This window comes from Lissotriton vulgaris, chromosome 5 (assembly GCF_964263255.1).
Source record: "Lissotriton vulgaris chromosome 5, aLisVul1.2, whole genome shotgun sequence".
Taxonomy (NCBI): domain Eukaryota; kingdom Metazoa; phylum Chordata; class Amphibia; order Caudata; family Salamandridae; genus Lissotriton; species Lissotriton vulgaris.
In genome coordinates, this window is record NC_141693.1 from 715890981 (window position 1) to 715905342 (window position 14362).

Here is a 14362-nt window from a genome sequence, read left to right on the forward strand (position 1 = left end):
CCAGACTGGGCTGGTGGTGATGGCTTTTTTCAGCTGCAGGAAAGCGGTAGTCACTGTGTCAGAGGGAGTCAACGGATCTTTTGTTTTTACTTTCTTTTGGAGGAGGTCCATTAGAGGTCCTGTGATCTCGGAATATTGTGGTATGAGCCTCCTGTAGTATCCCAATAATGCCAAGAACAACCTTACTTCCTTCCTTGTGGAGGGAAAAGGGGTTTCCAGGATGGCCCTTACCTTCTCTTCCTGAGGGGCTATCACCCCGTTCCCTAGTACATAGCCTAGATACCACACCTTTTGGAAACCAATACTGGACTTCCTAGCGTTTATGTGGAGACCTGCCTGTTGCAGTGCCTGAAAGATTATTGTACAGTGGTGTATATGTTCCTCCCATGTTGGACTAAACACCACTATATCGTCTAGGTATGCCGAGAAGGTCCGGTATTCATGGAGTACTGTGTTCATTAGCCGGTCTTCTGACATTGTTTTTCCTCGTCTCCCCGTTCGTGTCTCCTTCCCTCCCCCTCCTCCTCCTCCCTCTGTGATTCTTTGATACAAATTGATACAACTATTTAACCTGCAACTCGCAACCTGCAAAGCGCTCTGATACCTCCGGGTCTAGCCAGCGCTATATAAAACTTTGCAAATAAGTCTCAGATTTACCGAGAAGTCATGAAACACAGGGCAGCAAGTGAAGTTCTGTGCTGCATTGAGTGAACGGGAAAGTGCAAAATATTGCCATATCTACAAAGACATGGTACTGTTCAGCACTCTTGCGTTGTTGTCACACTTTCAGTAGCCATATACCAACATAAACATCCTCGCACCATAGTACAAAGGTATCTGCATTGTGTTAGACACATTTCTGTGAGGGGATCGATTCCATAACAAAAACATTCTTTAAGCCTTTTCCCACTTTGTGTGTGTGCTGTACATTGCAACAGGAGAAATGAAAATCTTTCTCCTTGTTAACCTGGTTGTGCCACCTAACGGGGGCTCGGGTTTGTAGAGGAAGTAGGCTGTCCTTGAGGGGTTGTGTACAGGGCAAATTCTATAAGCAGTAGGGGCTTGTCAATTACTGTGCGGATGGCTGCCCATGGAAGGATGGCTTTCCGTAAAGTATTTGACACAAGGCAAAGGCCATATGCATTGGTGGTTTGGTCATCTAACAGAGGCTTGGATGTCTGGAGGGAGTAGGCTGTCGTTGAGGGTTGCGCACAGAGCAAACACCATCAGCAGCAGGGGCTTGCCCAGCCATGTATGGTTGGATGCCCATGGGGGTTGAATGTGCACATTGAGCGCAGCACAGGGTGGAGGGTGTGAGCACTAGAGGTCTGGCCATTGAAGAGGGCTTGGGAGTCTGGAGGGAGTGTGCTGTATGTGAGGGGTTGTGCAAAGGGCGAAGACCGTGCACAACAGTGGCTTGCCCACCAGAGTGCAGTTGGTTGCCAAAGGGAATCACTGTCTGCATGATATTTGGCACAGGGTAAAAGTCGTGCTCACTCAGGGTTTACTCATCTAATGGATGACTCAATGTCTTAACATACCCTTACATTTCTCTGCAGCAGGATATACCAGCCATAAAAAGCCCTATGCCCAAACCCCACTGGGCAGTCTACTCCCCCAACCCCTACATGTTCTTCGGGTGGTGTAGGACGAGACATGCAGCGAGTGCAAACCTGGCAGAATAGAAACAGAGCACTGTACATGAAAGTGGGGTTTGCGATGGAAGATACCTTATATCAAATGAGATTTTGTACATTTGAATTACATCACATTTCATAGATTTCCAACTATTTTTCACAAATTTACAATTCGAAGAATTACACAATATCTTTGGTTAAGTACTGAAACCAGGATTCAAACCCAAATTCTAAAGGTTGCAATTAGCCACTTGACCTTATTGATCGTTTACAAATACAGTCGATTGTAATAAAGTTTAAAAGCCTTTCAGAACAAATGGGCTTTCCAAAATCTTGCAATTCTTTAATTAACTATTTGCCATGATCAATGTTCCTTGAACCAGTTGGGCCACAATATGATACTTGTTGATTTTGCTCAGTGCGAAATTAAATGTGAATAAAAATAAATATTAAATGTAGTGGATGGTAGTTAAGATCGAAAACTATAAAATACAAATCCTTACGACTGTTTGGAGAAGTTGTGAGATGAGAAATGGAGCATTCCCTTCACACAAAAATATTTTTTAAAAGCACAACGTCATCTATTGAAGGATTACTGTATCCTTTCCTTCCAATTTATTAATATGAAGTTGATGTTAAATTGACGTACAGAACCAGGTATATGGATTATGAAGTCAAAATGGCACTTAACAGTGAAATCGAACGTACCTGGGGCACCACACAAGGTGTTGATAGCTGTGGACTGGGAGGACAGCAACTCATCCAGGAGGCGTTGAGCTGTGGGAAGAATCTGTATAAAAAAAAGGAATTGTCAATATATCTAAAGTTTTAAACAGCATCCTGTTACACACTCTCAGTAGCTCACAAGTGAAGAATACGGCTTTTACCAATACATTGCAGACTACCATGGCCAATAAGGCTTTCTAATTAAAAAAGAACAACACAAGTCCGTTGTTTTGTACCCGAGAGAGGGTACAATGTAGTGTAAAATTCAGCACCACCTAAAATGTTTAGCTAGTCAGGAAATCGTTAGAGAAAGCAAAAATAAATAGTGCAAGATTACGTCAGAAAATGATTAGTACTACTGTTTCAACTAAAGGAAATTACCTCTTTAAAAAGTGATCAGTTTTTTAATGGTCAAGAGAGTACTGAAAGAGCTAAATTAAAATTACAAGAACTTCTTCTATAACAATGCTAAGGAGATTTACTGAAGAAATACACCTGATCAGTTTAGTGTTTTTTTTTTACTTCGTTACCCCACAGTCTACATTCATGTATTTGTAACTTTTGGCATCTGGGTCCAGTGGTCTTCACCGGGGTCTCGCTCCCTTGCAAGGAATAGGTAGTTGGGAATTTCACCGTTCAAAATATTATGGAACATTTAAAGTCATCACCACCTAACAAGGTTTAAACTTCTATGTGGAGCTTTAATCAAGGCAACAGGCCGGGCCATGGATACAGCACAATTGTATAAGACCTTAACAATGTAAAATTTATAAAAGGCGAATTTCTTTCATTTAAAGGTGCCATGTAAATGCAATGAAAAAAGTAAAATTTGACCCATCGCAAAAATAAATAAAATCATTAAATAAAGAGAGATTAAAGCAATGATTTGCAGAGTAGCACTGCCACTGAGGTGGACTCATTTTTAGGTGGATGAGCCACATGCCTTTACTTACAATGAAGACAGTGGTTGAAGTGTGCTAATCCACTACAAAAGGCTGTATTGTATGCTCTGGAAGGCGAATGCAAAATGTGAACAACACTCCAACAGTCCAATAGATAAAGAAGGCTGACTGAAAGACTGAGTGTGAGTTTATTTGAAGGCAAATAATTATACATACACACACATGAGCAACTGATTACTCGGAGATTTATATGTGAAAACATCTGGTTTCATATTATATCAGGATGTCAGGTGTTACCTCTGCTTAGCTCTTTTTCTTGATGGGATATCCAAAGATATTGGAGTAGACAACTCACTCAGTTATGTGACATGTTTCATCATCGGCGCCTATCCACACCCTAGTAAGATGATACTACCAGGGCTGACTTGACCATAGATGGGGTCTTCTAACTCCCAATTGTTGTCCTGTCCGCGTTTTAAAATGGCAACCAAGGGAGGGAGATCTTTTTCTGTCCAGGTCCCACAGATGTGGAACAAATTACCGGAGTCCCTCCGCAAAGAAGTAAATCTTCTTCATTTTAGGAAGTCATTAAAACACTCTTGTTTAGGGAAGCTTTCTGCTCCATTTGTGTAATGTTGTTATATCTATACCTTCTGTTTACCTACTCAGTTGTTGTTACTGCTTCTGTCATGAGTGCCTAGAGACCTGACAGTGATTTGGCGCTATACAAACCTCAGATAACAATAACAATAACAAGATGGAAATGGGAGTTATTAGATAAAGCAAGCTGGATAAAAAGGGACCCAGAAAAATGATGTATTAAATATACCTCTAAGTATACACAAATGTTTTACTTTGTTCGGAGGGTACCAAGGGTATGAATAAAAACTGGAAGTTAGTGGGTTCTATTGAACACAATTATACCCTTCGTTTTGGGGGCAACATGTTTCGGCTCTCACTATGAGCTCAATCAGGTCTTCGGCCTTCGTCAGGGCTGTGTCCCTGCTTTTTCATGTGCAAGCACACCATGCACACTCGTGAGACCTAAAGCTCTCATCTGTCTTATTTCTTTGCTCCAGAGGATTTTCTGCAAAACAAAAGGATCAAATAAAAGGAGAGAGGACTTAAATTCAGTCATCCAAGCAAAGTCAGGACAAATATGAATATTGGTATTTGTAATCGTGGAAAAAATTCCCGGACTCGGTTTGTTATCTGCAGTGTTTTATATACAAGTGAGATGACTCAGTTGAAGGAATCTTATACAGGTAGAGACAGCCAACACGTGTTTCGCCCCCTTACAAGGCCATCTGGCCTGGGGCTTCATTAGGGCTTTCTTATTCAGGAATAAATGCCAGAGTCAGGTTCGGTCTCCGCAAATGGCAGAATTCCTATGTGTCAAAACCCTTAGTATTAGTTTTGAATCCTTATTGTCCATTATGCGTGGTGCTAAGGTTCCTGGTCATAATTCTTATCTATTGTGAGGGGGCGGAGGTGTGCTTATACATTTATAGGACTATAGTTCCGGTAAGAAGGTTGCTATTGTTACGACATATGGGTTGAAAACCTTACTCTGATTTTTAAACGTCGTCAGAGCCACATTTCTTGGAGGGGAAATGCCTCCAGTGTTTTCCAGTGTCATTCTGGTTCACTTGGTGTGTTTTGGGTGGGTGGGGGGGGGGGGTTGTGGAGCATGGAGAAGTGTGGCTCAATGATTAGAGCGGCAGACCCTGATGCAGAGGTCTAGCCCGGGACCAGGGTTCAATTCCCCGCCTCGGCGGGTCTTGGGCTCAAAATTCCACGGACCTGATAATTCTCGCCTCGGTGCCTATTCCAATCATGGAGTCCCACTCTGCAACACTAGGCAATAGCTTGCTTAATCTCCACAACGGCCCCCACAACGCTAAGGATGCCTGGCCTCCACCTTGGGGGTGCCCAGGAGTGGACGCCTCACAGGGAAAGCCAGGATGGGTTCCACAGCGGTATTCGTACAAGCGCCTTGAAACCCTTGCGGGTGAGTAGTGCGCTATACAAGTATCAATTTACATTTTTACATTGTGACATTAGTTAGTTCTAATACTCATCTTAGCAATCTGGTGCGGGTACAGTATCATTGCTGTATGTGGGTGTGGAGGTAATACAGAAGGGCTACGAAGTATGTAGCTCATCTAACATACTCGTGGTTATGAAAGTGAAGTCTACAGGATTTCGTTTAATCTGTTTGTAGGGATAGATAGGCGGTAGAGCCATCTCTGTTTGAGCTTCAGTAGTAGTTTTTCGTTTGCATTCAGTTGTAATTCTTCTATCACTGTCCATATAAAATCATTTTCTGTATGGGCTGTAGTGTGGAAGTGGCGCATCAGTGTGGTAACAATTTCTTTTACACCTGAATGTGCTCCTGGGTTCGTTGATACAGGTCCCGATTTTCGTTGTGGTCATGCCCACGTATCTCAATTGGCACTCACATGTGGTCACATAAACGACGTTGCTGCAGTTGCAATTTGTGTTTCTTTTAAGTATCTATGGTGTCCGTAGTCCCAGGTGTATTTCTTTACTTGCTTTTGTTAAGGGGTAGATGTTGCAGGTACAAAAGGGGTAGTCGCCTGTCACCTCTGGTCGGTTGCACATTGCTTGCACTGTGCAGTCTCCAGAGATAGTCTGTCTGAGTCGAGTGTGTTCCAACAGGTCTCTGAGTGACCTCCCCCTCTTAAAGGGGAACATAGATTGTTTCAGGCTTAGGGAATCAGAGTTCAAGGTCTTCCAATGTTTTAGTATTCTTTTTCACTGTGTTGGAGTGTGTACCGTAGGTGGAGACACAAACCAGTCTGTTGTTTTTGGGTTTGGTGTGTGTCTCCAGGAGTGACTCTCTAGGGCTGTTTCTTGCCCTTTCCCTGGCTCTCCTGACTAACCGCCCTGGGTAGGACTTTTCATCCAGTTTGTTAGTCAATTTTTCTGCATGGATCCCATATGTTTGCTTTTCTGTGCAGTTTCTTCGTAGTCTGAGGAACTGACCCACCAATAAATTGTCTCCGAGAGCTTTTGAATGGAAGCTGTCATAACGGAGTAGATTGTTCACATCCCTTGGTTTATAAAATACCTCTGTTTTCAGTTCCTCATTTTCAGGCCATATTCTAAGGTCCAGGAAAGTAATGGATTCCTTGTTCATAGTCATGGTGAAATTGAGAAACTCTTCTTTTGTGTTTAGCCACTCTACATATCTTGTAGCTTCTGTTTCAGACTACCTCCTTATTATAAAGACATCATCTATGTATCTCTTCTATGTCACCACACTTGCTTCGCAGGGATTGTTGCTATTGTAGATGTTTTTCATTTCAAAATCATGGACATTCAGGCAGGCTATGTCTAGGGCAAGTGTGCTCCTGATAGACGTTCCGTGAATCTGTATGAAGAAATTTCCTTTGAATTGGAAAAAGTTCTTTGTTAGCACCATGTATGTGCAGTCCAGGATGAAACTTTTCGGTGTAATGGAGTTCCACCCATCTCCTCTCAGTATGATCTCTATTACTTTCAGGGAAGCTTCTTGTGGAATACTTGTGTATAATGCTTCCATGTCCAGTGTGATGAAGATGTCAGTTCTTTACTTTAAATTGATGTCCTGGAGTAATATCAGTATGTCTTTTGTGTCCTTCAAGTAAGAGGGCATCTTCTGTACCAATGGTACCAGGAAATGAACTTCAATAGCGGTTCCAGGGTGGATCTGATGCCAGAGACAATCGGTATCCCTGGGGGTGGGTTTTTGTTCTTACGATTTTTGGCAGTAAGTAGAAATAAGGTGTTTGTGGGTTCTCCTCTTTGAGGAAATCTGCCTCTTGAGCTGTTATCCAATCTCTCGCTTTTCCTTTCCTGTCCTTCGTTTATCAAGATCCGGATATCTTCTACGATTTCTTTCATGGGGTCCCTCTGTAGTATTTTGTAATTCCGGGGATCATCGAGGAGTCTTCTGCATTCTCTGCGATGCATCTCCAGTGGCATAACCACTGTGGCTATCCCTTTTTCTGCCAGTGTTATGACAATATCGTTCATCTTGCTCTACACGTGTGAGGTTGTTGAACACAAGTCTTTTGTCATCCCTTAGTTTATCGACTTCCAAAGTCACAGCTTTTTTGAATGCCAGTACTGCCAGTGGCATCGTATGATTTGGTGGATTGAAGTTGGATTTACTTCTCAAACATGTGTTTTAGTCTTCCTCTTATTAGGGTAGTGTGTAATTGTCAGTAAAGAAGATGGAAAGTCTTAGTCTTCTGAAGAACTATGCCAGTTCAATCCTCAAGTTGAATATATATGGATTTGCCGTTGGGACAAAACAGAGTACCTTGTTGAGTACTCTTAGTTGGGTCTCTGTGAAGACGACAGGCCTGAGGTTTACTACTCCAGTGTGCTACTGCTGTTGCCTGGGCATGGTTCCCGTCTGCTATTTCTTGCTGCTGTGTTTTCCATTGTACTGTTGGTCCCCTTCGTCTCCCTCTTCCTGGGTTTTGGCTTCTCCCTAAAAAAGGCACCTGGAAGGGTTGCCATTGGTAGCCAAATTGGGTGGGGGGGGGGGGGCGGAGTAGGAACAGCGGTTGGACATAAGGACCCCATCCATATGGTTCTGGTTGGAACGGTATGGCTGGTTGGCTGGAGCCCCTATTTATATGTGGGTGTCCTCCCTCCTCTTTTCCTCATGTGCCAGGTTTGGTTTGTTCCCTCTCCTGAGGAGTTTCTTCCAAACCCTTTGTTGCCAGTGTCAGAGAAGTCTGATTTGTACGACTTCCTGGGGCTGTATTCTGCCTTGGAGTAGGGGAAAGTTCCCTCAAAGGTGAAGCGTTTAAGGACTTTTAAAAACTTGTTGATATTTGCTTGAGTCAAATATTCTTTGTGTTCGTTGATGATTTTGTTATTCTCTTCTAGTTTCTTTTTGTATATAGCGATGGTCATTTGTGTTTTTAGCCCATTTTCCATTGTCTTACTATCAACCAGGATGGCAACTGATTCTCTTTGCTGTTTGTATGATCAGAACCTGCCATTCCGTCCTGCACTTCAATGCTATGAGGGATCAGCAGTGTCTGAATTCAGGGTCATTCAGAAAGATCCAGGGTGCATTGGAGATTATTAGAACGTTTGGGGCTATATTGCCCCGAAGGTATTCGGTCATAATAGCTCCATGCAGAAGTGTATTTAATTGGGTTCGCTTCATTTCAGTGAGTGACTCCCAATCACCAGTGTTTTGGTTGGTTTGTGTCAATTCCAATTCAGAGATCAGGGAAGGTGCTGCTAGGCTAGATGATATTATATCATCATTGAATGCACGGCCCTCTGCCATTCCTCAATCTAGGTAATGGTCCAAATGGTGGCCTTTGCTCTTATTCCTATAACTTTATTGGCTCTCTGGGCTATGGGGGTCCCCCTATACTTGTAATCACCAACAGAGAGTGACAAGTAGTGGAATCAGTTGTACTCTCCCAACTTATCGTGACATGCTTCATCATCGGTGCCCATCCACAACCAGGACGCACTCAACTATAGATGGAAATGGGAGTTCTTAGATAAAGCAGGCGGGATAAGCAGAGACCCAGAAAAATGATGTATTGAAAATATCTCAAGGTATACCCAACGGTTTTACTTTATTAGGAGGGTACCAGGGGTATGGCTAAAAACGTGAATTTAGTGGGTTCTATTGAATACAATTATTCAATTATACCCTTCGTTTTGGTGCCAACTTGCCAACAACTACTGAAGCTTGAACAGAGATGGATCCACCCCTTATCTGGCATTACAAATGGATTAAACAAGGAAATCCAGTGGACTTTGCTTTCATAAACACAAGTATGTTAGATGAACTACATACTTTTCAGCCCTTCGGTAACTCCTCCACACCCACATACGGCAATGATACTGTATCCGCCACAGATTGCTAAAATGAGTACAGAACTAACTGATGGCACAATCACCCTGCTCAAAACACACCAAACGAACCAGAATGATACTGGAAAACAATGGAGGCATTTCCCCTCCAAGAAGCGGGGCTCTGATGACATTTAAAAATCAGGGTAAGGATTTCAAACAACCTTCAGGCGCTTTACAAGACATCATTACATTACATTACATTACATTCTTTTCGGAACTATAGTCCTATGAAAATATAAGCACACCTCTGCTCCCCACAATAGATAAGAATTATGACCGGGAACCTTAGCACCACTCATACTGTACAATAAGGATTCAAAACTAATACTAAGTGTTTTGACACAATGAATAGCATGAAACACTCTAGGACTGTCTTTCTCAAAAAGCTTTATTGTCCGGTGATAAAACACAAAAGCAAAAAATACAGCAATACCAATAAAAAGCAGAATTAATTTAAATACACAAAACTTCAGACTTCCAAGAGCATTACCCACCAAACCTCATTTGTAAATAATGCACTGATTATTTGAATCGGCACTAAGAAATGGAGCTCGTAAGCGGAGACCGCATTTCCAAGACGTCAAACGGTCGCTGCATTATGGCGCAACGGTCAGCGAGAGCAAACACGATAAAAACGAACCACCGCCGGCAAATCAATCTACTGGCGGCGGTCACAGTGGCAGGACCTAGGTAATCCAGAGGTGCCTGGATCTTTGATAAAGTAAGTTTCTGTGCATGAGTGAGAGTTGTGGACACGGCGACCTGTCTTCACAAGTCGCTGGTCAATAAAAAAGCTTGGAGATTTACACCCTCCCCCCGCCCCCCCCCCCCCGGAGGCAGTACGGCACCCACCACCAATGAGCGTGTAACAATGAATGATTCAGGCATAATTAACATCAGGGGGCACAACCATGAGAGCTATCTGAATTGAATTATATGTTGGATTTGGGCACATAATAATCAGACGTACTGATATTAAAATCCGATAAATTCTTTATGCAAAACGAAACTAAACACGTTATAGGTGAAGACGGCCCACCCCACCAGGCACTGTCCCATTCGGCATATACCTTCTAAATAAAAAACATAGCAATTTTTAGTATTCCTTTCATTTCCTTGTGCTTGTTCATTTATCCATCTTAGAATGTTTTACATGTCACAGTGACAAGCATTCCATTTGTCTGGTGGTTTTGAAATGTTTGTCAGTTGCTGCCAGCTTTTACTAAAGACGACACTGCTGTTTGTTTTCAAACAAACAAATATTTGTTTCAAGTGCAGTAATGCACCCCATTTTAGAACAGGACGTCCATGTCCTGCTAGGAATGTTAATTGCAGGATGTGTGGAAAATATGGTCACTTTTCAAAAGTTTGCCAGAATGTTAAGAAAAATTCTGATTTTATACATGATCAAAGACAAAGTAACATACCTTACTTTTCATCTTCTGTCACAAATGTGTGTACTGCAGAATCTAAGGGTGATGTTTTAGAAAAAATTGAAGATGATCTGAGAGATATGGTTGTGGTGGTTACAGATGTTGGTGTTGTAAATGACCAATCTTCAGAATATGTTGACCCATATGTGGAGATTGGTATTGGTACAAAGGTTTTGTGTCTGTTAGTGGATTCTGGTGCAAGAATCACTATGATTGACCAAGAGAAGTTTTGTGAAGTTTGGGGGTCAAAAACGCTGTTACCTCCCGATAGGTCTCCTGTGTCGTATGAAGGTAGAACTATTGAATTAGCTGGATATTTTGAGGATACTTTAAAATTTAGAGGCAGGAAGATTTTTGGGAAACTGTATGTGGCCATCAAAGGATTGAATATTCTTGGTTGGTTCCATCAAGGGTTATTCAAAATGGTTCTTAGACCAGGCACAAAAGATCAGGTATCTATCATTAAGTCAGATGAGTTTGGTGATGTGTGGTGTGAAAAATTTCCTTCGGTTTTTAACAAAAAACTAGGTAAGATTAAAGGTTTTACTCACTGCATTAAAGTTAAGGATGGGGGGGTACCTGTCAAGCACAGACTCAGAAATTTACCTTTTAGAGTAAGGGATCAGTTGGAGAAAGAACTCAAAGATTTGTGGTAGTAAAGGTATCATCGAACCTATTGAGTCTTCGCTTTGGCTTAGTCCATTGGTCGTCGTTAAAAAGAAAAATGGTGATCTTCGCGTATGTGTGGACTTACGCAGCTTAAGCAAGAACATATGGATTGATTCTCATCCCCTTCCAAAAATCTCAGACATGTTGTGCATGATTAATGGTTCCAAATGGTTTACGAAGTTGGATCTAGCTTCGGCCTACCATCAGGTTGTTCTAGATCCATCTTCTAGACATTTAACAGCTTTTGTCTCACCTATTGGCTCCTTCCAGTACTGTCGGATGCCATTGGCCTAGCCTCCGCCGCTGCGGTTTTTCAAAGAATCATGTCTAATCTTCTAAAAGATATAGATGGGGTTGTTGTATTCCAAGATAACGTGTTGGTTCATAGTGAAACATCAGAGGGACATCATAAAGTGGTCTGTTGTGTTTTAAGAACTTTGTGTGAGGCAGGGGTTGTCTTGAAGAAGGAAAAATGTGTCTTTAAGGTACAGAAGATAGAGTATTTGGGGCATGTGTTGTCTGAAAATGGTGTGGAGCCTAGACCAGGTCTAGTCAAAGCTATTGTGGATTCAGCCACACCCAATGACAAGGTAGGTTTGAAATCTTTTATTGGGTTGTGTGAGTTTTATCCGCGTTTTTTGCCAGATTATGCTTCAAAAGTTTAACCGTTGTCTAATAAAAGTGTTCCTTTTGTTTGGGACAAAGAGTGTGATGCTGTTTTTAAGTGGATCAAAGAACGTTTGGTCAGTCCCATCATTTTGAAGCCTTTTGATCCTAATGTTACATGTACTATTACTGTAGATGCTAGTGGGGTTGGTTTGGGTGCCATTCTCACTCAAAATGTCAAGAGGCAAGAACATACTTTGGGATATGCTTCAAGAGTTTTGCATGGCTCAGAATTGAATTTTTTAGTTATAGAAAGAGTTGTTGGCATGTTGGTGGTCCATAAGAAAATTTTCACCATATGTTTGGGGTAAACATTTCAAGTTATGCACGGATCACAATCCTCTTGTGCCTATTCTTTCTGGAGACAAAATGAAGGAACATACGCCCAGAATTGCGCATTTATCCACCAAACTTTTACAGTTTGATTTTGAGGTTTCGTTTATTCCGGGATGTAAAAATGTTAGAGCGGATTATTTTTCTAGGCATCCTGTAGAATGTGGTGAAGGTCTCATGGATGTTTACGATGAGAATGATTGCTTTGTGGCTGCTGTTATTTTGGATGAAATGTAGGCTATAAGTGAAGGAGAATGGAGAAGAAAAATAGTCTGAGGACATTCTACTTGGTGACTTAATCAAATGTGTGAGAGGTGGTTGGCCTAAAGAGAAGAATGCCCATGATTCTCTTCAGACTTTTGTGAAGGTAGCTAATGAGCTATCTATTCAAGATGGATTATTGATGCGTGGAGATAGATTAGTTCCTCCAGATTCTCTAAGATCTAGGTTGATTCTGGGTGCTCATGAAGGCCATTTGGGCAGAACGTTTACAAAGAAAAGATTGAGGGAAAATTTCTGGTGGCCACAGATGGATAAGGACGTGGATACTTTTGTAGAAAATTGTGTTATTTGTTCAAATTCTGAGAAAAGTTTGAAAGTACGGACACCTCCTCTTCAACCTATTGATCTACCTAGTAGACCGTGGGAGAAAATTGGCATTGATTTATTAGGACCATTTAATACTCTTCCCATGAATGCAAGGTTTGCTATCGTCGCCATTGATTATTATTTGAAATGGCCAGAGGTTCGTTTTATTAATGAACCCAATTCTGTTAATATCATCGACTTTCTGAAGGATATATTTTTACGAGAAGGGTGTCCAACCACTATTGTTAGTCAAGAGTTTGAGAGTTTTCTTCTCCAAAGTGGCATCAAACATTGTAAAAGTGCTTTTTATCACCCTCAAACCAATGGTTTAGTGGATCGCATGAATCCAGTAATTAATAATTGTGTACAGTGGGCTTTAGCTAGTCGGTGTAATGTTCAGAACGCAGTAAGATCCATGTTATGGTTTTATCGTACCACGCCTCATACTTCTACAAAGGTATCTCCTTTCGAACTTCTAAAGGGAAGAAAGCCTTGCTCAAAGGTTTGCCCTGGTTGGATGGCCAGATGGGTTAAGATGAACACTTTAAACAATGTAGACAGTATTGTTAGAGGTAATGTTTCTCATGCACTAATTCGACAAAAAAAATATTTTGATTCTAGAAAGAGATCTGTTTCACAAGTCATTGAAATTGGTGATTTAGTTAGGATCAAGATCCCCACACATGCGAAGAAGGGTTTGTCTAAATTTTCAGAACCTTTCAGAGTTGACAAGGTGTGTGGTAATGCGGTAAGGGTTAATAACAAAAATTGGTGGAATTTATCTAGAGTGGTTAAGGCAAATAATCATTCAGGACTCAAGGTGAATGAGGTAAATGATCAATCAGAACACAAGTCTGATATTTTGTATAGACCTGCATCTAATGATTCTTTTGTTTCTCCTTCATGTAATGATTCTTATGCCACATGTTATAATACTATTGATGCTCCCTCTTCATCAAGTTTACGGAGAAGTGAGAGTCCGCGATCCTTACCTGTAAGATACCGATGATATTTTTCCGCTGTTTCTGTTCCTCAGCTTTGAGGCACCGAGGTCTGAGTTATAAATGTTCACTATACTTATGCTTTCTTCTTTACTTTCTTTTTTTTTTGTCTTATTTGTTTTTTTTATTTTGTTTATTTCTTTTGTTGTGTTTAGAGGAGGAGGATAATGTAGTATTCCTTTCATTTCCTTGTGCTTGTTCATTTATCCATCTTAGAATGTTTTACATGTCACAGTGACAAGCATTCCATTTGCCTGGTGGTTTTGAAATGTTTTTCAGTTGCTGCCAGCTTTTACAAAAGACGACACTGCTGCTGCGCAGCACCTGCTAAAGATAATAAACTTATCTTTCAAACCGTTTATTGTAGTTGCCTAATTACTACACAATTGTAACAGGCGGTTGGGTTTTTGACATTATCAAAATGGAATGTACAACAATTAACACTAGAGGTCCAATGGAGGTGGACTCTCCACAACATCGATTTCCCTTGCAATCAACGGTCC

General features: G+C 41.4%; 1 protein-coding gene across 1 annotated transcript in view; it reads right to left on the bottom strand.

Annotated features, from left to right (window-relative positions):
* The window catches only part of ZSWIM8 (zinc finger SWIM-type containing 8), a 2802584-nt gene that overhangs the window by 2060496 nt on the left and 727726 nt on the right, over positions 1–14362 (bottom strand). Inside the window, exon 6 of the mRNA XM_086922151.1 lies at positions 2346–2427. Coding sequence (XP_086778277.1) covers positions 2346–2427 — 82 coding nt within the window. The remainder of the gene's footprint in view (positions 1–2345; positions 2428–14362) is intronic.